The sequence below is a fragment of the Electrophorus electricus genome, chromosome 12, assembly GCF_013358815.1.
Source record: "Electrophorus electricus isolate fEleEle1 chromosome 12, fEleEle1.pri, whole genome shotgun sequence".
Classification (NCBI taxonomy): domain Eukaryota; kingdom Metazoa; phylum Chordata; class Actinopteri; order Gymnotiformes; family Gymnotidae; genus Electrophorus; species Electrophorus electricus.
This window is the reverse complement of record NC_049546.1, coordinates 21,827,774-21,851,119: the sequence shown is the minus strand read 5'-3', so window position 1 is coordinate 21,851,119 and position 23,346 is coordinate 21,827,774. Positions and strand designations below refer to the sequence as shown.

The 23,346-nt window shown below is 38.6% G+C and overlaps 1 protein-coding gene across 4 annotated transcripts; it reads right to left on the bottom strand.

Annotated features, from left to right (window-relative positions):
- On the bottom strand, positions 1 to 13,243 carry gdpd2 (glycerophosphodiester phosphodiesterase domain containing 2). 4 transcript variants are annotated; one of them, XM_027018588.2, is made up of 17 exons: positions 13,153 to 13,243; positions 12,849 to 12,906; positions 8,599 to 8,810; positions 7,088 to 7,191; positions 6,846 to 6,939; positions 6,693 to 6,752; positions 6,247 to 6,345; positions 6,029 to 6,122; positions 5,573 to 5,712; positions 5,026 to 5,108; positions 4,782 to 4,941; positions 4,491 to 4,694; positions 4,179 to 4,327; positions 2,457 to 2,604; positions 2,224 to 2,306; positions 2,114 to 2,142; positions 1 to 1,741 (listed from the first exon to the last, which is right to left on the bottom strand). In XM_027018588.2, exons 3-17 carry the CDS (start codon positions 8,680 to 8,682, stop codon positions 1,668 to 1,670), a joined length of 1,605 nt encoding a protein of 534 aa, XP_026874389.2. In that variant the 5' UTR covers positions 8,683 to 8,810; positions 12,849 to 12,906; positions 13,153 to 13,243; the 3' UTR covers positions 1 to 1,667. The 4 variants fall into 4 exon arrangements, 3 of the variants coding, with proteins under 3 accessions (XP_026874389.2, XP_026874390.2, XP_026874392.2); XM_027018589.2 differs by having other exon boundaries at positions 2,114 to 2,139; XM_027018591.2 differs by lacking the exon at positions 2,114 to 2,142.
- Positions 13,244 to 23,346: the final 10,103 nt, after the last annotated feature.

Below are 23,346 nucleotides of genomic sequence, written 5' to 3'. Positions count from 1 at the left end.
TTAGTGTATTAATTTTACATTTATTTACAGTGCAACAATGTAGAGTAGCAACATTTAGTCTTTTAAAATGACCTCTTAAAATATTGAACATACACATAAAGCAGACACAAATGCAAAACTAGAATGTATAAAAAGAATCAACTCTAAATCAAATGTGTAAGCTACAGAGGTAGCAGAAATGTCTCAGCTGCACAGAAATAAAAAAATCTCTTTAACATCCAGTGTGAACAATACAGACACGAATGTAAATCCTTGGCTCTCATTTTCCCATTTCAAATCTTGGATTTAAAAAATGAATGACCGTAGGTCACAGCAACCAACTGAACTATTGTCACTGAAAAAAAATCTGTACTAAAACCAAAACCAAAATCAGCTTTTATTTCCTAATATTGAAAGCATTTGTATTACAAAGGTATAAAACTGGAAAACATTGACATATATGAACAAAATATATAGGAAGATTGTTTATATAACATTCATAACATCTTACACACACATACACACACACAGAGGGAGGTGTTTTCAAAATCTGGCAAAGATTTGGTCACATCTCTGCCAAACACACTTGGCCTGGCTTTACCACAACAGTACAGCTAAGGAAAATTATGTTTACCAGGTTACAATGGGACAGACTGTCTCCTGATGGTTACCAGGTATTATAATGGGACAGACTGTCTCCTGACAGTGGTTTACAGCCTCATCTTGTTTTCTTAGAAACTAAAATATTTCATAAATGAGAGTCCACGGGTTTTTCATTTAACAAATAACTAAGTAAATATTATTTTAATTATAGTGAAGAAGTTTGCTTTCTATTAAAAAATTCTGATTTTGTATAAAAAGTGACATTCATTTTACTTTGAACATTCCCTCCCTCCTCCTAGTTTTGTTTTTTACTTGATTCCTCTATAAGCTGATTGGTAAATGCCAATCATATAAAATACAACCATACAATTATAGTAAGATTTAGAAAGATAGCAACCTATCAGCCTGTGTTGAAATCAGTAGTCTGTGATCCCTAACTTGTGCCTCAACCGTCACTAGAAGAGGCAGTAAAGTCTTTCTGGATTAGCACCAAGTCACCTATGAAATGTCAGAAATAGTAGATTAAATTTTAACTGACGTTAAAATAAATGCAAGCTGAAATGAACAAATCTGTTTCAAGACACCAAGAAAAATCCTAAAGAATTTTTCCTGGTTCTTGAGATCACATTCATATAGTAATGAACAATTTACGATTGACTCAGAATAATGGAACTGTAATCAAAAGGCTGAAGACGGGATGACAGACGCATCTTCAGTTGTGTGGGACGAAATCTTAATTTCTATTCTAATTCACCATGAAGTGTATCTTTTAGTGTAGGAATAATACTTTAAACTGGGAGCAGGGAAGGCCACATCATGTCTTATGAGTCTGCAGTCGTGTGTTTGTGAATACACTGCAGCTGTAGATATTATTGTCATCAAATGTTTTTTAAAATTCTAGGCTACTTCACATTTGTTGTGCTGGAGCTGTTCTCAACAATGAATTGTAAATTGTAAAAAATTGTAAATTATTATAATACAAATCATATGACCATTTTTAACATTGAATTATGGCAAAAATACCTATGTTAATGATGAAATATAACTACTATAATGATGAAATATGTCCCTTAATCATTTTAGAGTTAATTAGATGATAAGAAGGGGTATCCTTCTTTCTGATTCTTGGAGGAAAATGCGGCTCCTTGCTTGTTTTTCCCTGTACACAAAGGAAAAATAAAAATATAATTTTGTAATGTTGTTCATTTTTGTATGTGTTCAGAATACACAGTGCGTGATCATCCAAACTTTCTATCCATTTGTCCGTATTAGTCATGTATGCATGCAAACATAATTAATTGCTTTCCCTGTCACATCAATGTTCAGTATATCATTACAGTATAATATACAATATATTGTTGCAGTATATTTCACACCAGCAGAAAAAAAGTTAAAGTGTTTAGAAAGCTACAAAACCAGTAGCATGACTCCCTTTATGGTCTGTTTCAATCAGCAAATTAAGAAACACAATAAAAGGAGAGTTTGCCATTTTGTACTGAACTAAAAGCAGGAAGCAGGAAGCGCTACCCACCTTTGGTATGTCTGTTACAGCGGCACCTACTAAACAACACAAGTTTTGGATATGAGTGCGAGTTTATCTCATTGACACATTGGACATAAGTTATAGACTTCAGTTCTTACCTTTGTAAAAGAAAGAATATGAACATCAAAAGTAGTGACACCAGGTCAGCAGTGATCCATATAATTTTGTACACATGAGGTGTCTGGGGAACACACACACACACACATATAACATGTGAAAACTGCATAATGTGACATAATGGGTGCCATGTATCTACTGTTTACCTACTTAAGCAGATGTCCAAGTTGGCATAAACCCCAGAGCCCTATTACAGTGCCAAGGTTGTGCTCACCAGGTGCCAGTCAGGCTGAGACATGTCCTTAAGTATGTGGCAGCTGTTGGTGGTCACAGAACTGACCCCTGAGCACCACAGCAGAGAGAAGAGCCAGGGCTCGTTCACCACCCACAGGTTAACCTTCACGTTCCTGCTCCGCAAATCACTGTCTCACAAACACACAGATACACACACACACACACAAGATTTAACGCAAAACAGTTTAATCTCCCGTGAGACGAACAAGTATGCTTTAAGGAATGCCTCTGTGTTGACAATCGTCACATTGGTCTGTGATTTTGCACCAGTTTCTGCAAGATGCTGGCTGTTGTCAAGGGTGTAACTGCCACGGGCTATTTTCATTTATGTAAAGTCATAAAAAGTTGGGATTGAAGCATTTTTTAAATAATTGCGTTATTATTATTACAGTGGAAACAGCGTAGCTTTCAAAGTCTTGCCTTTTTTTTAAAAGAGAAAAACTAGTGTGTAAATAAGAAATGTGTGTAAAAAAACGTGATAAATTGTTTCACTCAAATACACACCTTGGTTCAATCTAAGATTTTTAGACAAACTAAGAACTTAGTTTGGCTATTGTGTGCATGTAAATGTAGTCAATGAGATGGGATTGGAGATACAGTGCTCTGTCAAAAAGCAGAAAGATTAACAACAGAGAGGCATTTCTTACGACATACTTGTTCATTAATCCATAGTAAAATAGTAATCCAACAGTGTAAATTCAGCACTTGTTTAATCTTCTCATGGAGTTGCCCTCCTGTAAAGGTGTGTTACCATAACACAGATGAAAAAAGCCCCGGAGGTAAAATAATGACCTGCAGGAATCTCATAAACTTGCCAAATTCTCTGTTTACATTTCCACTAAAAGAAAAAAGTAAAGTGCAAGAAAGGTGTGCATTGCACAATACATTCCACAGCACTGGGAAAGTATTCTGTGAGCAGGTGAGGCAAAGCGATGGCATGTGGAACATGATACCGGGAAGAATTACTTCAGGTTCCATGAAGCGTTGTGAAGGGACCATCAATGTCTTCTTAGACCCAGAAGAGACTACTGTCCATGGAAGGAACAGAGAATTCAAAATGATATCAGTAAATTTTAGAGAAAAATGTCAGGTTAGTGGTCCCCCATAGAGTGGACATAGAGGCTACAACAGGACCATGGACCCAACATACAGGCCAGGTGAGCTGAAGACTGGAGCTCAGGCAAGGAACGCCCTGATATTCAGGAGGAATGGTCTTAACTGCACACCTGAACGCCCTAATTAGTCAGGAGGAAGCCTGATCAGTATGGCTGGCTTCCAGAGGAGTCTGCTAAAAGCCACTGCTGATATACTGTATGTCTCACCAGAAATATTTACAAGAGTGCACACTCTTTTTTGCCATCTGAACTGCAAATGTTAAACGCTCTGTTTTTGTATGTGTGCAGTGCTCTCAGTTAAACATGGCATTCCACTTCCTCTCTTCTGCCTGTGACGGTGCTCCGTGCTCCATGCAGGCCAGTGCATGCTCAATGCATAGCTTTTCATCCGAAGGGTTCCCAGGACGTTTCCTTAAATTGTGACCTTTTATTGGAGCAGCAGAATTCCATATTTCAGAGCACAGCGCACTTTCTTTTATGAATGTTACAGCTGCCTTCGCCTCCACCTGGGTCCACGCCACCAGTGTTAGAATTCACAGAGCCATCGTGTCTCTGCATGCCAGACAGAGGGTGCAAAAGACTCTGACCTAATTTCCTCAGCACTCAGTGTACTGTACTTCATATTTAGCCAGGATCCATTATCATTCCGCAGCGTTTTTTGATCAGGATAGACCTGGTGGAACCCTGGATAGTACTTTTTAACACACTCTCTGTGTCCTTCATGAAGCCACCATATCTGTAAAAAAAACCAAAACAAAACACAGAGACAAACTATAAGACCATTGTCAATGTTATAAAACTGAGTGACACTATGAGATCTAGACATGTGAACAAAGAAAGTAAAAACTAAAGCAGTCTGTTTAAAGTTTGGCTTGCTAAAGATGTCTAATGTGGCTTACCAAATCCTGTGAGATGCCAGATTTCTGGATGACCTTCGCTATGTCATTGCAGTTACCATGTCTGTCATACTTTAGGTCAAAGATGAGGGAGATATTGCGTTCTTTGGAAAGTTCGAGGAGCTCTGAGAGGGATGTTACTGTCTGGTTACGAGCCACCGTCTTTTCCTGCTCCGAAAGCAAGGATACCGACCAGAATGGGTCTGTCTGCATGACGGACAGAAAATTCACACATTTAAAAAGATGACAATTCATTTCTAACACATAGAAACACAAACTGAAAAGCTCTTTAACCTTAACAAACCAATCGCCAGCGTTTAGCATTTGCAGCTCCTCCCATGTGATATCACTGCTGCTGTTGTACGTTCGGTTCGGAAACACCGCATCCACATTCGTCGTCCTGTGCAGAAACCCTTTGCCAGAGTCATGCATAAGAAAAGGCACCATGTCCTTGCTGAAGAGAAAAAAGGGAGCATTAGTCCTCGGAGTAGCGAATACTAGCGATAAAGTGACGCCGCAAGCCTGAAGTGGCGCGTACCTCAGCTGGACATCTGTCTCAAAGGCTGTGACGTGACACGCAACACTCCTCCTGAATGACATCATCGTGTTCTCTGGGGCCAGCTGAACATCACATGACCATTGAGAGAGATAAATACTATAACAAAATGCATTCAGCCATTTCCTTAAATATCTTTAGGTGGACTCTGTAATCTGTCACATCTCTTATTCATCACATTTTCTTCATTTGATCAATTAAGTACAAAGACTATTACTGGGTAATTACTACATGTCTCAGTAATGAATGCCTTTGTTATCAAGACTACTGGGTCTAAAAATCCCTGTTTTCAAGAACATTCCGCCATTAGTTATTCCATTTCACACTGACAGCCTAAAATCTGGGAATAATGCCATATTGTATAAATGAAACAACCACTAGTGATTCATCTGACCCTCATGTAGTAAGATAAAACGATGTTATGTGCTGTAACAACCTCTGTGAAATACGAGCGCAGAAACACTGCTCCAAAGAATGCACTTTCCACAGGAAACATGCGACAGCACAGAAAATGAAGTCTGGAACTTACCATAGGTGCGCCCCGGTGTGCGACCAGGGCCGGTTTTGGGGGAAGCATGTAACTAATACAGGGAGAATAAATGAATAAGGGACTGATGAAAACCATGACTGTAACTGTCCATAAGGCCCCAATAATGAGGCTCCTCGAGACTGTAAACACAAAGACAAACACCAATAACCAAACCATGCAGACCCACACAAATGTGCACTCTGTACAAAGCCTCATTAAGTGTAATACGAGGCGGCAAAAAACACGTCTGACTTCTGTCATATATTAGACTGCGCAAGCTATATGTGACATATTACAGTCAAGGAATTGTCTTTTTCTAATTGGAAATTAGAACTAATCTCTGAGACAGAGAACACAGGGACATCGTCCCTTCTGTGTGTGCTTCAACCGCTGGCATGACAACATTGCAGTCGTATGAGCCATGCTGCGCCACAGAGTCCGGCAGACAGCGCTGACCTGAGCGCTGAGCTCTGTGGTATCTCTGAAACACCAGCCAGCTGATCATGGTCAAGGCCACCACCGCAGCAAGGTGCAAGAACGGCGCCGTTGCCTGAGAGACAGCGGAGAGGACAGAGACAGTAGTACGTGAAAACGCCGCTGCCCAACACACGGCCTCAGAAAATGCAATGAAAAGGCAGCGTGTGGTGAGGAAGGATTTCACTGTGGTTCTGCACCTGCAGCAACAAACGAACTGCTTCCCACTCAGCTGTCCAACACAGGCTTACCACTGCGATGCCTAGCATGACTATGACCAGCGACACAGACAGCAACACCTATCCAGCAAGAAAACAACACAGCACCCAGGCCTGCTACAGCCATTACTGACATATGCTTGCGTCAATTAAAACACTCTGTAGACAAAAAAAAATAAAGAAACTGATTTAAAGTGCAAGTCAAGTACAAGTATACCGTACAACTAGATTTTAAAAGCTAGACAGGATCTGAATGAGTCTTTTGTTGCTGTACTGAAGTTCATGTATTTCCTTGTGGGGTTAACAGGTCAGCATAACTGCCAGTCATTCGAACTGTTGCAAAGTTTAAAACAGTAAATGCACTTTACATGTAGGTGAACATTACACGGCTCTGGCGTTTCTAACACACCTAGATGAGGTTGCACTACCTTATGCAGCCAGTGCAGGTCCAAAGGTTCCTTTAAGGCAATCAGGAGGAATGAAAGACACTGCAACAAAAAACAGCAATGTTCATTACAACAAAACAACAAATGACATGTTCTTACATATTAAACATATTACAGCTGTTAGTCCATCCTCACCAAGAGCAGGAGGCAGTACATGGCCAGCATTGCGGACAGGACAATGACCCCCGTGTACCAGTTCAGCCACACTCTCAGTTTTTCAAATGCTTTCCTGTTTAAACAGAAATCACAGCAGACCAGCTGTCTACCGCTCAGGCTGAGCCAAACATCTTTGATTATATTCCATACTACAAAGACGTGGAGTATCATTCAGGATTATTGGAACGCTTGCATAAAGCTCTTTTGTTGCGCATCCTCACCAGTTGACATCATTGTTGTCATTGTAAGCAGCAAAGCAAACATAGAGCCATGCCAGGGTGATAACGGACATCAGGCTGAGGACAGAGACCTGGCAGCGTGTGTACTGCACAGAAGGATCAGAAAAGAACATATAAGGTACATGTCTCCACATGATGACATTCTAAATGACTTTCCCTTATAATTATTCTACCAGTCAAACTGGTAACACATAGTCCTCTCCAGAAAAAAAAAAAACGTTAAACTGTCATCACTCATGACAAACTTTGCTTTTCACCCATTATGTATAAGGTGGTGAAAGAATGACATGGACCAGTGAAAACATAAAACTTGAGCAATATCATATTTAACAACATCTTTCACAATTTCTGATTGTTCAGAATACACAAACAGATGCATTACAACAACATTATGAATCAATGTATTTAGCAATATCTTTCGCAATTTCTGATTGTTCAGAATACACAAACAGATGCATTACAACAACATTATGAATCAATGTATTTAGCAACATCTTTCGCAATTTCTGATTGTTCAGAGTACACAAAAAGATGCATTACAACAACATTATTAATCAATGTACAACAACACTATTCAATTATGTACAACATTAATATTCAATATTCAATTATGTACAACATTAAACAATATACAACAAAATTATTACTCTATAGTGTAATGCATAGAACAGTCAAAGGTCTAGTTTCCAAACTTTCACAGCGCAGCCACGGTCCTTGGACATAAGGACCACGAGGGAGATCTTTGGCCACTAGTCCTGTGGAGGTCCACCAAAGAGGCGTCTGTGAGAAAGGTACTTAAAACCAAATTTCATTTTATCAGAAATACTCATGTCCTTAATGGCCTTTCTCTGGGGGGAACCCCACCTCTCCCTCCCTCAACCTTTCCGTGAACAGGCGTGCTTCTCTCTGGAAGCACTGCTCATGTTGAGTTTCACTTCCTCATGAATGACCATTTGATGAAACATGAGATTCTGGATGTATCAAATGGGGACCGCAAACCTCAGCTATCAGAGAGCCAAATGAGGCCTTTCCACACGAGGTTACAGGCATCTCTGAATACGCTCCTAATAAGTCCTGAGTGCACCAAACAGTCTCAAGCAATCAGGCATCCAATTAACATACTTTTCACCACAACTGAACCCCTACATCCAAGAACACAAACTTATATTTAGTTAAAAGGGGAGTGCAGATATATGGTAAGTATTCAACAAGAAGTATTCAGAGACAACATTTCTGAATTTGTCCTGCATTTGTCAGTTGCAATAATAATTCGTCAGTCTCCATTACACCATTTACTCAGAGAAGGTGAGTGCTGAAATAGCACTGCATTAGTTTCACTGCAGGTGAAACTGAACAAGCTAAAAACATAATTAATTTGCATGCAAATGTTGTTCTAACAGTACTGGAGATGGTCAGCCACAGGAAGGCATTTAGAACAGCACACACACACACACACACACACACACACACACACACACACACAAGATACTCACTCTCTTATTGCTTTCCCCCGAACTCTTCCAGTTGCAGCTGTAAGTTCCTCTGAAGCAGATTCGGAATACATTCCATGAACACATGATGTCTTCTTTGCAGCAACATAGGAGTTCACACAAAACAAGAAGGATTCACAGGGACTCCTTTTTGAGAAGTTCTGTGGTTGGATTTCGGGGTGCGGAGTTGTTCGTGTAAGAGCTCACTGTCAGGTCTGTGTGAAAGCAAAAGAACAGGATGATAAAGACAGAGAGAGTCAAACCAGTTCTCCGGCTGGGGGCTGAACACACACACATGCACACCTACCTGTCCTACCTATACCCACCCACTCATCTGGCTTCCAGGTTGCAATTACCTGGAGCTCTTTCTAGCCAGCACAAGTCAGGGTATTTACAGACAGATGGACATTTGGGTGGATGAATGGACACAACTTATTCAGGACTGAACGCATAGGTCAAAGGTCCAACTCTGGGTCACAAACTGACTGATGTGCTAATAATATGTTACAAACTATGGAACCATCCATGGATATCAAGTTTGTATATCAACTTGTATATATTGTATATTAAAGCTCTTAATAAACTCAATTAAATTCCAATAAGAGTATCCTACTGCTACAATAATGTATCATCTAGCACATATAAAACTGATTTATGCATGTTATAATGATCAGCACGTGGGTGGTAATTGGAGTAGTGTACTTTTTTCTTTTGCCCATTTAGAGGGTGCATAGAATGAACCTGACACTGAGTTGTTGTGTAAAGCTGTTTGACTTCTGGTTCACTTGTGATGGCATGTTGAAGCAGGCCAATGAAAAATCAGCCAACACCAGCTTTAGCCAACACAAAGGCGGCGTTTAAGGAAAGATAAAAGCAGAATGTGTCCTGTGGACAGCCTGAAGGAAATGTCAGTCTACCGTGCAGCACAAAGTAATTAACATATGCATGTCTCTGCAGACTCATGAGCAATGAAAAATATTCGATTCAATAGGTGAAATTTCAACACGCCACGCAAATATCAGTTAGTTGACATGATCAGGCTTTTAGTCTAGTCTTTCACCATTCACTGGTAGTGCGTAGCTATTCTCTAGAACATCAGATGGCACAGACATCAGCTAAAGTAAAAACCATACAGGGCTCTATACTGCACTGATGCAAGCAATGTGCCACACCCTGCATGTCCTGATAGGTAATCACATATAAGCAAAGTCCTGCCAGAGTATAAAAGGCGCAGAAAGACGTTAAAGAAGTGAACTTTGGTCCCTCATCTTGAACCAAACCAGGAGAAACCAGATTAGATTATGGGCTTCAGGCCTACAACAAACAGTTGTACTCTGTATGTAATAGACAGTACTGATGCGGTGACTACACAGACGAGTGCCAGGTTATATGTAATACAGACATAAATCACATACATTGTGCTATAACGTCCTTTTTCTGTTAGGTCTGCTCTTAAAGAACAGAAGGTCATCATTCTAATTTCACTTTCACACACCCAGTCACATAACAAGGAACTTGGCATGATGATAAATTATGATCACTCAATATAAGAGATAAGAAAGTGTTTTGTTCACCTAGACTTTGAATTTCAAAAAAACAAAACAATACAGAAAATATTTCACGACACAGTCATGTTTGGTTTTGGCTGCATTGTCATACCGTACTACATGTTATAGGACTATAGAATATTACAATTGATTACGTATAGAGTTAAGTTAATAGATATATAGACAGAAGTACAGACAGACAGATAGCATCCTAAATAAATATATGCTAGAAATACAGAATACTGAATGTAAAAGAACAATATTTTGCTTAGAGGTAAGAAGTGAATAGTAAATACAGTGAGAGAGGAAAAAATATTAATTAATTATTTAAAATATGAAATTATTTTCAGAATGTCATTTAACAGTGTAGTTTATATACAGCAGTTTTCAAAATGCAACAATAAATAAATAATAAATATCATATTAATATTATGAATAATATTATTTAATTCATAAAACTCTATCAGTCCCCTTTATAAACCAGATTTAATTCCAACAAACGATTTTTTCTCAAATGTGTGAAATTTTACACATACGATCATCGTGTGACAACCATGAGATGCTGAAATGACATTACCGTTTAACGGTGCCATTATTAACTACTGTCCTTATGCACGAGGCTATTTTTAAACATAAATGGAGATGTTTTTCTATGGGGTTTAGTACAACTCCAACTATTACAGAATGTTGTTCTCACTATTTCAATATAGGGACACAGATCAATTTAAACCAAGAATGAATTATCTAAGATTTCTCAGCCAGAGTTTAAAATCAAATGGTGTAATGCTGTTAAAACAAAACAATATAATAATAATCCTGGATTACCAAATTTGAAGATTATCGCTTAACTCAGATTAATTTATTTCCTGTTGGTGTGGCCTGTCTATTTTTGTGCACGGATGCTCAAGGATGAAAATCGTTAATTATGATGTAATGATAAAGACTTAGAAGACAATGTCTGCTGCAGAACACCTTGAGATACTTAGTACGTACCTGAAAGAAAGCTACATAACAGCCAGGTTCAGAGGAGGGGCTTACTGGCTAAAAAAAGATAGCTGTGGTTTTGCCTGATTCTGGATCTCTCTGTGATTCATTAGAAATCTATCTGTGGTTCATTAGGGATCTATCTGTGGTTCATTAGGGATCGTATTTGTGGTTCACTAGGGATCGTATCTGTGGTTCATTAGGAATCTATCTGTGGTTCATTAGGGATCATAACTGTGGTTCATTAGGGAGTGTATCTGTGGTTCATTAGGGATCTATCTGTGGTTCATTAGAAATCTATCTGTGGTTCATTAGGGAGTGTATCTGTGGTTCATTAGGGATCTATCTGTGGTTCATTAGAAATCTATCTGTGGTTCATTAGGGAGTGTATCTGTGGTTCATTAGGGATCTATCTGTGGTTCATTAGAAATCTATCTGTGGTTCATTAGGGAGTGTATCTGTGGTTCATTAGGGATCTATCTGTGGTTCATTAGGGATCATATCTGTGGTTCATTAGGGATCTATCTGTGGTTCATTAGGGAGTGTATCTGTGGTTCATTAGGGATCTATCTGTGGTTCATTAGGGATCGTATCTGTGGTTCATTAGGGAGTGTATCTGTGGTTTATTAGGGATCGTATCTGTGGTTCATTAGGGAGTGTATCTGTGGTTCATTAGGGACCATATCTGTGGTTCATTAGGGATCGTATCTGTGGTTCATTAGGGAGTGTATCTGTGGTTCATTAGGGACCATATCTGTGGTTCATTAGGGATCGTATCTGTGGTTCATTCCAAACCAACCTGAGGTTCAATCATGGCATTTGTCTCTTCTGTTTGATTGCTTTTGTTTGATCTTTCATTGATGTGCATCGGCTCAGATCCAGTTCTACAGCAAATCAGGGATCCTGTGTGCTGAGTCATGTGAGATGGCTTTCCCCACCACTCACGAAAGCTCATTTATGTGGGTAACTTCACAAAGTCCATTCCTCTGTTCCTTCCTGTGTCATGAAACTACCAAACAGTCATCTAGTCATAAGATCCAGTCTGAATGTTTGTATAAAATCAGAGCATTTTTGACCCTCCATGATAGATTTTTTTTCTTGATTGCTGTGTATATGCAAATTATTCTCATTACTCTTGATAAGATTTTAATACACAAAGTTGATCACATGGGTGTACACAAGCCAACTGCCCGTCACAACATTAGCTATTACACGACGCGCTGCGCTCGAAATACGTTTTTGCTTTTTGTTCCTTATACATTTAAGATAAAACATTTCCCTCAAAAAATGAATTTGCTTTTAAAAGCAGTGGCTTGTCCATACAAGCATTTTTCAGTCTCTCGGAAGAGCTATATTTTTTGGATTTAATAGGGAACGTTTCTTTAATGCCAAACACGAGGGTGGGCACGTTGGACAGATATTTACAGTTGTTTACGATTCTATTCGAATGTATAAACTTGTATGACAAATAAGTAAAAGTTCTGCCATTTATCTTTGCTCCGCATTGTTTTTCTATCATTATCGTTCTAATGACATTACGATAACTACTGTGATTTTCCGGGAACTGGCCAATAGATTATTACAGGTGATTTCCATCATGACATGACATACATCAATAAGAGTTTAGAAGACTGAACAAAAACCGGTTTATTAAAACCATTGTTTTGTTGGTCTTTCAAATTCATTTTGAGGATAACCTAAATTATTCTAGGTTGTTCTTACCTTACGTACAGTCTTGACTTGGTTATCGGGCTACTGATCCAAGTTCTTTCGGCTAGTTCTAACAAAAAATACAAGCATGGTATTTTTATTAGTCTACACAAAGAATTAAATTAGTGCGCAAATAGACAATGGATGACCACGTTTAATGAAAATAATTGGTTCACTTGAACTTTCTAACATTTTGATGTTGATCGCAGCAATGCCAGTTTAATAAACTAAAGATGACATCGTGAAATCGCATACACCAGACTGAATCTGTTAATTCATTACATGCGGATCATTTTCCCAGCCTACTTAAACTTACCTGTGCAAGAGAATGCGTTACTATCACACCCAGACGCTGAGGACATCCAGCAAAGCTCCTAGCAGCCTTTGGATCCTTGGCTTTCCTTCCACGTTGATGACTCACGTTGTCGGAATACTGATGAGTTGAATTCAAAGACAGGAATTCCACTGGAAACTTAGATAGGAGTCTGGGGGAGGGGCAAGAGTGTCTAACCCTAATTGGAAAAGGGAGAATATTTAAATATGTATATATATTAATTATACATATTATTAAACCTATTTGAACAGCATGCTTCGTTGTTGTGTTTGTAAGCCTGTTAAAAACTTAAAGAATACATTAACAGATATATAAGCAATTGTTAATAGTGGTAATGTAGTGGTCTAGTAATTGAAAGGTTGCCAGTTCAAGTCCACCACCGGCAAGTTGCCCCTAAGTAAGGCCCTTAACCCTCAATTACTCAAGAGCCAGTCATACGTGTCCAGTCATAATTGTAAGTCACTTTGGTTACAAGCATCATCTTGATTTTATGTAAAGGTAAATAACCTGGACTGTTGGATGTCCTCTGAAGGAGAATAGAATATACATGTATGTATGAATATATGTAGTGAACTACACAAGGTTTCAGAGAAACAGGAAGTTTCGTACAGAGGTCCTTCATCAGCTGTGCGAGCAAAGTGCTTCTGAACTAGTAGTAGGAGGAGCCAGTTTATATATAAATAAGTAGATGTTTAAATGATAAGATTCACTCCATGGGGATCTAAATTTCCAAGAGTTCCAAGTTCCAAGTTCCTTTCCTCCTCTGGCCAACAACGGAATAGCAACAATATAAACAATAAAGAGCAAAAATAAGTAGTGAGAGAAAAGAGTAATAGTAAAGATAAAGCAATAAGCAGTGAATGTCTGAGAGTCCTGGTGTGGGTTCCATAGTGTACATATGTCCCAAACCCGTCTTGCACAACAACATCTTTCCAGGGCAGCGGAGAAGTAGTTGGCTGGGTGGAGGTGTGGTGGGCTACAGCAGGGACATCAGGGGGTGGTGGGAGGAGCCATGGCAGCTGAGATGGGTTGAGGCTCAGTAACATCATAACATGGGGTAGGAAAGATTAGATTGTTAGGCATGTTCAGGTATGAGGTGTGTAATTTAGAAAACTACAATGTGCAAAGATGGATTCTAGTAGATCTAGCTATGGCAGCACAGCTAAAAGGAAAGCGCCAGAAGGAACCACAGGCATGAGGGCACCCTGGAACATCAGCATTCTGCCATTGTAAAGTAGCTAAGATATGAGTGATGTGATCAAATGTTCTAGTTCTAGTAAGAACTCTGGCTGCTGAGTTTTGAACTAGATGGAGCTTGTTTAAGCACTTGGTGGTACAGTCTGGAAAAAAGGCAATACAGTCCAGTCTTGAAGTGATAAATGCATGGACTAGCTTTTCTGCATCATGTGAGGAGATCATGTTCCTAATCTTTGCAAAGTTATTGAGGTGGAGAAAATCTGTCAATTAGGTATTTAGCATTACATTTAATCAATGTAATCAAAATTGGGAGTGAGTGGAGTCAAGTGGGGGCCCCTTTAGGGAATTCAGGTCTCATACTGTCATTGCAAACTTTACACATTGCCACTGCTGTAGTTTAAACTGTGTCAGCCCTCAGGGGCCCCCCACTAGCCTGGGGCCTCAAGCAGCTGCCTTCCTTGCCTGGTGGAAAGCAGCAACTCTGATCACCAAGCACAACGGCAAGTGTCAGATGGAGTGGTGTAAAGCACACCCCCAATGGACCCTGGAGGAGTGCAAATATGTTGTGTGGAGTGGCAGTCTGATGGACGAATCTGGGTTTGGGTTATGCCAGCAAAATGTTACCTGCCTGACTGCATTGTGCCAACTGTAAAGTTTGGTGGTGGAGGGATAATGCTTTGGGGTGGGTTTTTCTGGCATTGGCCTAGGCCCCGTAGTTCCAGTGAAGGAAGGAAAATGTTCATGTTTCAGCATACCATGATGTTTTGGAAAACTTTGCGTAAACAGTTTGGGTTTCCAAAAGTTGCTTTTCTGTTCCAGCATGACAGTACTCAAAGCAAGGCCATAAAGCTATGGTTGGCTGAGTTTGATGTGAAAGAATTTGACTGGCCCAGATCTTTACTGCACTGATCACTTTTGGGATGAACTAGAACAAAGAAAGATTGTAAAACAGGGCCTCTCATCGAACACCAGTGTCTGACCTCATAAATGCTCACATGGATGAATGTGCAAAGATTCCTGCAAACACACTCCAAGATCTTGTAGAAAGCCTTCCTAGAAGAGTGGAAGCATTTATAGCTACAACGCGGGGATCGACTCCATATTAGCACCTATGGATTTATAATGGGATGTCATAAAAGCTCATGCGTAGGCATCCCAATACTTTTGTTCATATATATACCAAAGATCCAGGAGAACACCAGGATGATATCCCCAAGTGATGAAGTGCTTAGTGAGAACCTCAGACAGCAAAAACCTGAGGAGGACGGGAATGAGGAGGATCAGGAACCATCATAGGAGGACAAACCCCTGCATGGTATGTTCCACCAGCAGATAGTGGAAGTGGCTGATATGGAGCAATCGTACCAGTGGCTGGAAAGGGCTGGACTGAAAGACACCACAGAGACACTAATCATGGCAGCACAGGAACAAGCTCTGAATTCCAGATCAATAGAGGCTGATTCTACCACACCAGGCAGGACCCCAGATGCAGGCTGTGCAAAGGCGCCCCTGAGACAATTGAGAACATAACAGCGGGATGCAAGATGCCAGATGGCAGGGCGCACATGGAAAGTTATAACCATGTATAAACATATTATATAGAAATATCTGTGCCAAGAATGGCCTGTAAGTTACAAAGTCAAAATGAGACACACATCCGAAGGTGATTGAGAATAACCTCATTAAGATCCTATGGGACTTCCAGATACAGACTGACAAAATATTAATGGCTAACCATGTTGCTGGCACATTATACAGAAACATCTGTGTCAAGTAAGTTCTGTAAGTTCCAAGGTCGAAGTAAGACACACTCCCAACATTGACGGAGAATGACCAAGCTAAGATCTAATGGGACTTCCAGATACAGACTGACAAAATGGTAATGAATAACCAACCTGACATAGTAGTTATGGATAAACAGCAGAAGAGGGCTGTAGTGATAGATTTGGAAAACCCAAGTGATAGCAACATTAGGACCAAGGAACACAAAAAGCTCAAAAAATACCAAGGGAAGACCTGGAAAATGTGTGGAAGGTGAAAGCAACTGTGGTTCCCGTGATAACTGGAGCACTAGGGGCTGTGACACGCAAACTGTTATAATGGTTCCCAGAAACAACATCCAAGAGCTCGGTTCAGAATTATGTAGTCCTAGGAACAGCTAAGATTCTACACAGAAATAAGAAACCACCCAGAGGAGGGAAAGAGAGAGTGAGAAAGAGAGAAAGCGAGAGCGGTAATCAAAATTGTAGTGAAGTTTACAAGATTTCCAGAGAAATGGGAGAGTCTTCATCAATTGTGCAAGCAAAATGCTTCTGAATTCACAGGAGGAAGAATCAAATTATATATGAAAATATATAACTTTTGTTCCAAGGGGTTCTAAAGTTCCAGGAGTGAAGATAGATTATTTTTCGTTGATTTTCAAACTCAAATTCAAATTGCTTTATGTAATTCCACCTCTGCCTAATCTCCACCACTCTGTAATATCCACCGCTGTGTAATCTCCACCACTCTCAGCAGAATGCAGTAAAATGGACTCTCCTTGTTTTGGCCCCTCAGCTGCCCGGGAAGATGAGGGCAGTGGAAATGTTCCAGCTCCAGAACCTCGTCTCTCATTCGCACGGGAGATATCTCCCCCAGAGCGGACAGCATCAGCCTCGGGTCTGGCCCTGGGGCTGAAATATCTAATAAAATAAAACATACTTCATTAATGTAATATTTCAGTAATCATTTAAATGATAAATGAAATAGTACAGGTGTTTTTTTTGTATTCTATCAAAAGTTTGATCTTTCATGTCAGCAGAAATGTTCTTTGCCAGCTAGCAGATGAGATGTATGTGTTTGGAGGTGTGTGGTTAGTGAACGCACATGTTCTATCAATCTGGGAGGTAACCTTTCACCCCCTATTCCAGCAGTCACAAACACACATTATGAGGGACGGTGTTGGGAACACCAAACTGTGGTCCCCATCTGACTTCATGTCATACATGTGGCAGCATTTACGCATGGAGATCATTCCTCAACAAATGTGTAATACTCATTGTGTAAAGTATAATACTCCTCAGAGATAAGGGATTATGTTTCTGCTCTCAGTTCTCTCTCTGACACATGCACCTACACACACACACACACACACACACACACACAGACGCACGCACGCACACACATACACGCACACACATTCACACTCATTTTTCTTCAGAAAACTCTTGTTTCTCTTACACACACACACACACACACACACACACACCTTTGTTATTAAAATGCCTCATATCCGGTCAAACAATCTCCATGTCCACAGACCCTCTCTCTCACACACTCACATTCACACTCAGTCGTCCAGAATAAAGTACTAACTCAAGCAAAACAGCTCCTGTGTATTGAAGGTGAATACATAACATGGCTGTGGAACTTTATACCCTCCAAAAAGAAAAAAAAATTGTTTTTAGTTCAAGCCTAATTAATATTTCCTGGAACAGTTTTTTTGCTAGATCAGATTTTTTAGATGAAAGTGAGATGATAGCATCTTTGGAATGTGAGAAGTGAGAATTATTTCATTGTTCATGACATATTTTAAACCAGGTATATCATATTAAAATACTCTTATACTAAAAGTACTATAATACTTGTGATGGTATTATTATTATTGTTGTTATGATTATTATCAATATTATTGCTATTATTATTGATGTTATCACAGAGCAGCATGTCTGAGTCCACGACCCCAGTGAGCAAGCCAAGGGCGACAGTGGCGAGGAAAAGCACCTTAGAGCACGAGGAAGAAACCTGGAGAGGAACCAAGACTCTACAACAGTAACAATATTAACAATTAGGAGCCAAATAAGTAGTGAGAGAGGAATATATATATATATATATATATATATATATATATATATATATATATATATATATATATATAATAATAGCAATAAATAAATAAGCAATGAATGCCTAGTGTGGATTCGATGGTGTGCATGTGTCTGAAACCCATCCCGCACGAGAATGTTAATCAAGGGCAATGGAGAAGTAGTTGCCTGGGGTGGAGGTGTGGTGGGATACAGCAGGGGACATCAGAGGGTGGTGGGAGGAGCCAAGGATATGTGGCTCCTGAGACAGGTTGAGGCTCGGTAACATCAGCAGAAAGAGGGAATAGAATATTAGGCATGTCCAGGTTTGAGGGTGTGTAAATTCAGGAACCATAATGTGCAAAGTTGGACTCCAGAAGATTTAGTTATGGCAACACAGCTAAAAACAAGAGCCAGAAGGAAATGCAGGCACAGGGACAAGCCCAGCAATTGCGGGTCCTACAATAGACATTAGGCATATAGTGCCAGGGATGCCTGCAGCTTCCAGCCTGCCTCCATCAAGTTATGTTCCCCAGAATCCTCCTGTACGTTCCCAACACCGATGATTAGTGACACACATATATATAGTTTATTCCCATTGTCTCTGTCTGTAAATACCTACCTGTCTTCTTTAGTGATGGTGTGGTGTTACCTCTTGTTGTCTTTTTAGACCTTTGCCTGTTTCTAGTCTTTGTTTGCTTGGTGTATTGCTCTACCTGTTACCGATCTTTGCCTGGTTTCTGACTCTGAATTTGGATTATCCTTTGAACTACCATATTAAACCTGTTCATCGCAACTTGCGGGTGACTTTTGTATGCTTCTGCAAACAAAACCTAACAGAGAAACAGGTCACTTTATGAGCCCTAAACTTGACTGAAGAGAGATATCATATTCCCCATTGTGTCATGTACCCTGAATGAATGTTAAACAGCTTTTTTGGACAGTCAGCGTAGTGAGCGCTGTCATCGCAGGTTTGTCAGAGCTGTGCACACCCAAGGTGTTCCCATAGTGACCTACCTCATTTCTGTTATCAGGGAACCATGCTTACACAACTAACTTATGGTAACTCTTCATTTGATGCAATAAGTTCTTTGAATTGCATAGAAGCGTGTGTGGGTTTTTTAATGGTTTCTCTTGTTCAAATATACAGTGCATTAAATAAAAGGAAAAGACTTCTTTTTTACAGTTTTGCCTTAACAGCACAGACAGCCAAATGCCTAGTGCTGAACTGACGCCTGGCTCCCAGCCAAAGGGAGGAGCGGAGGAAGTAATGGGTTGTTTACTTGAGGGAGAAATCTCCTGCCTTTCACCCACCTAATTTTCAGTTTGAACACACAGACTTCAAAACCCAGTTCATTAAAGTTTTACTCTCAAACACGACCCAACCAGTTCTGGCAACAGACAGCACCTTATCATGTCAGGGCAAGTGATCTGTGCGTAACCTTTTAAAGATTGAGGGTGGAAGTTGGTAGAAAAAGAACATTAGAATCATTAGGCTATGATAAAAATGCCTTTATTTTTAATAGTATTTTAGTGTTTCAATTACAAATATACTGATCCCAAAGGTATTGTGATACAAATTCCAAATTGCATTTCTATTTTCCACATATTTACTACAGTCCAATTCAAATGACCAAATATGCAAAGAACATTTAAACAAACATCAAATATGTAAAATTACTACCTATCTCTGAATAAAGTGAATACATCACCACAAGAAATCACCTACATTTACTGGAAAGAGCGTGAGTTTGACTGGCTGTCAATAAATAAATAAGTCTTAACAATTAGATGAAGTACAAAGCCCTGTCATTATGTCACTGTGTGACTCAAGAGGGTATATATATAGCATAGATGTAGTATAGATATAGTATATGGTATAGATATAGTATAGATATAGTAAATAGTATAGATATAGTATAGACGTAGTATAGATATAGTATATAGTATGGATATAGTATAGATATAGTATATAGTAAAGATATAGTATATATAGTATATAGTATATAGAATAGAACCTTTTTTTCTTGCTAAAAACCATCTAAAGATATGATATGCATGCAAATAAACACTGAAAATCTGAAGATCAGTGGAGTCTCCTGACACCTCATTGCCAAACACCTGTGGTTCAATCATTTAACTGCTCATTACTGTATAGGAGCATTTCCAATTTCATATCATTAATCAGATATTCACATAGCTGCAAGAGTTCATTAGGTGCACTGACAATCTCAAGTCTGTAAATATAGTAAGTTTAGTATGTGTAGTATGTATAGTATATATAGTAAGTATAGTAAGCATAGTATGTATAGTAAGTATAGTACATATAGTATGTATAGTAAGTATTGTAAGTATAGTATGTATAGTAGGTATAGTAAGTACACGTATGCATAGTAAGTATAGTATAGTAAGTATACTAAGTATTGTAAGTACAGTATGTATAGTATGTATAGTAAGTATAGTATAGTAAGTATTGTAAGTACAGTATGTATAGTGTGTATAGTAAGTATAGTATAGTAAGTACAGTAAGTATGTGTATATGTATAATAAGTATTGTAAGTATAGTATGTATAGTAAGTGTAGTATGCATAGTAAGTATAGTATAGTAAATATTGTAAGTACAGTATGTATAGTTTGTATAGTAAGTATTGTAAGTATAGTATGTATATTAAGTATAGTAAATATAGTATGTATAGTAAGTATAGTAAGTGTAGTCTGCATAGTAAGTATAGTATAGTAAGTATTGTAAGTACAGTATGTATAGCAGGTATAGTATATATAGTATGTATAGTAAGTATAGTATGTATAGCAAGTGCAGTATGCATAATAAGTATAGTATAGTAAGTATAGTATGTATTGTAAGTATAGTATGTATAGTAAGCATAGTATAGTAAGTATACTAAGTATAGTATGTATAGTATATGTAGTAAGCATTGTACGAATTGCAAGTATAGTATGTATAGTAAGTATAGAAAGTATTGTAAGTATAATAAGTATAGAATGTATAGTAAGTATAGTATAGTATGTATTGTAAGTATTGTAAGTATAGTAAGTATTGTAAGCATAGCTGCCATTGTATGTTTCTGAGGAAACCCAAAAAAAAAGTATAATCATAATTTTACCTTAGTACACTGTGTTCTGTCTTTTCTTCTTTTTAAATTTTTATTCTTGAACAAGGAACTAAATAATTGATTTTATTTTTAGCAGTTTTAAGGTCGTCTTCATTCTACCATTCTAACAATGCAGATAGCATCATAAATGAACATATCTAAATCCATGATCTAAATCCATTATGTGTGGTGTGCAACAGGTAGACATGGAGCTGTTACATGTATTTATATTTCTCTCTGACCACAATTTCCAACCTGGGCATAAAGTCCCTATGGTGTGTCATGTACCAGAAATGAATACGCAGGATGTCAAGGAATGTTCTCAAGAGAAGGAGATGTCTCACCAGCCTAGAAAAAAGTGTTCCAATGAAGAAAGTATTTTTATTCTTTCACATTCACCATGAATGTTTAGCAAGGGGAGGGCAGAGTAAACCCATTCATCTTCTGCATTAAAACATGTCTGACTGGTTGTAGAAGCATACGCAACCTTTGGGAATGTTCCAGTCATCAAGGGAAATTCTTCTCCTTTCACCCTTTTGGCATGTCCAGGAAGTACACTGTAATATACTCTACTAGAACACGCATTCTGTTTAATAAATTTATATTTGAACTTATTACTGAAACAACACAAATATATTCAGAAACACGACAAGCAACAATAATTTTGTATAGTGCTTTTCAAAGACAGCTTACAATAGATAAATAAAAAATCAGTGCATCAGGTGGAACCTTAAATTATTGTTTGGGTTGACAAAACCAAAGTGGAGTATGCTGCCAGCTAGCTGTTGTTGGAGAAACTAACTTACTTACATAACCTTCTTCTTTGTGGCTAAAATGTATAGATGGAGTTAGCAAAACTTGCTGAATTTTTGTGAGGTTTTCATTGAAGGATAAGTTATCCTTCAATGAAAATCTCACAAAAATTCAGCAAACGAACTGAAACAAACTTTTCAATTAGAAACACCACAATGTCTGTATCAGTTGTAGTCACCATTTAAAGTAGGGTGCCTAAGATAACACATAGACAGTGATGTTTTACCATAGACTATCTCTCTCTCTCTCTCTCTCTCTCTCTCTCTATATATATATATATATATATATATATATATATATATATATATACACACACACACACACACACACACAATCTATGTGTTTAACTAATAATGCTACAGACCCTTCTACACAGCACTGAGTCTTTGCAACCACACTAATGAACAATTTTTGTTTAGTTCAGCTCTCAGACAGACATGCGTCTTTTTTAGAATAACGAAGTATATGTCAAGTAGGTTATATGAATAGGTTGATGTTTTTAATTCGACTTTATTTATTACCTTTCTCTGAAGGGTTAGAAGAGCCTGACTGCACTAAAATGTATAAAACTACCAGGGAATAATAATGATAATAATAATAATAATAATAATAATAATAATAATAATAATAATAATAATAATAATAATAATAATTTTAAGGACTTTGAAGTACATAGAGTTTGCTTTATAGAGAGCCAGTGCAGGTTATGAAGCACAGGGATAATGCAGCATTTGGAAATATTGTTGGTCAGAAACTTGAACGTCGACAAATGAAGAAACCTCCAACTGAGAGCATTTATAAGGGAGTTCTAGTTGTAATCTAGAAGGCTAGAAATAAACGTGTCAGCAGCAGAAAGGGACGGGCAAGTTCTGAATTCTCAAAAATAGCCAAAGGAAAGTGCAAAGGTTACGACTCCAAGGTTATCAATGGAGGGAGACAGGAAACTGCCATCAGTATGGAAGACAACGTGGCTTGTTAAGAAGTGCTTTAGAACAAATTAGTAAACAAGCCGAATGGATTGAATGTACAACTAGGTACATGCAATGGACCACAGCAAGAGGACATTGGTGCAGAGGTGGTGCCTAGCGGTTTGCTACACTTGCTGCCTGATATCTCCGCTGCGCCCTTGACTCTGGTCTTCATAAGCACATGTTTCCACGCTGTTCCGGCTCGTCTCCAGCGCAGGGATGATTTGTACTGATGTTTCCACGCCA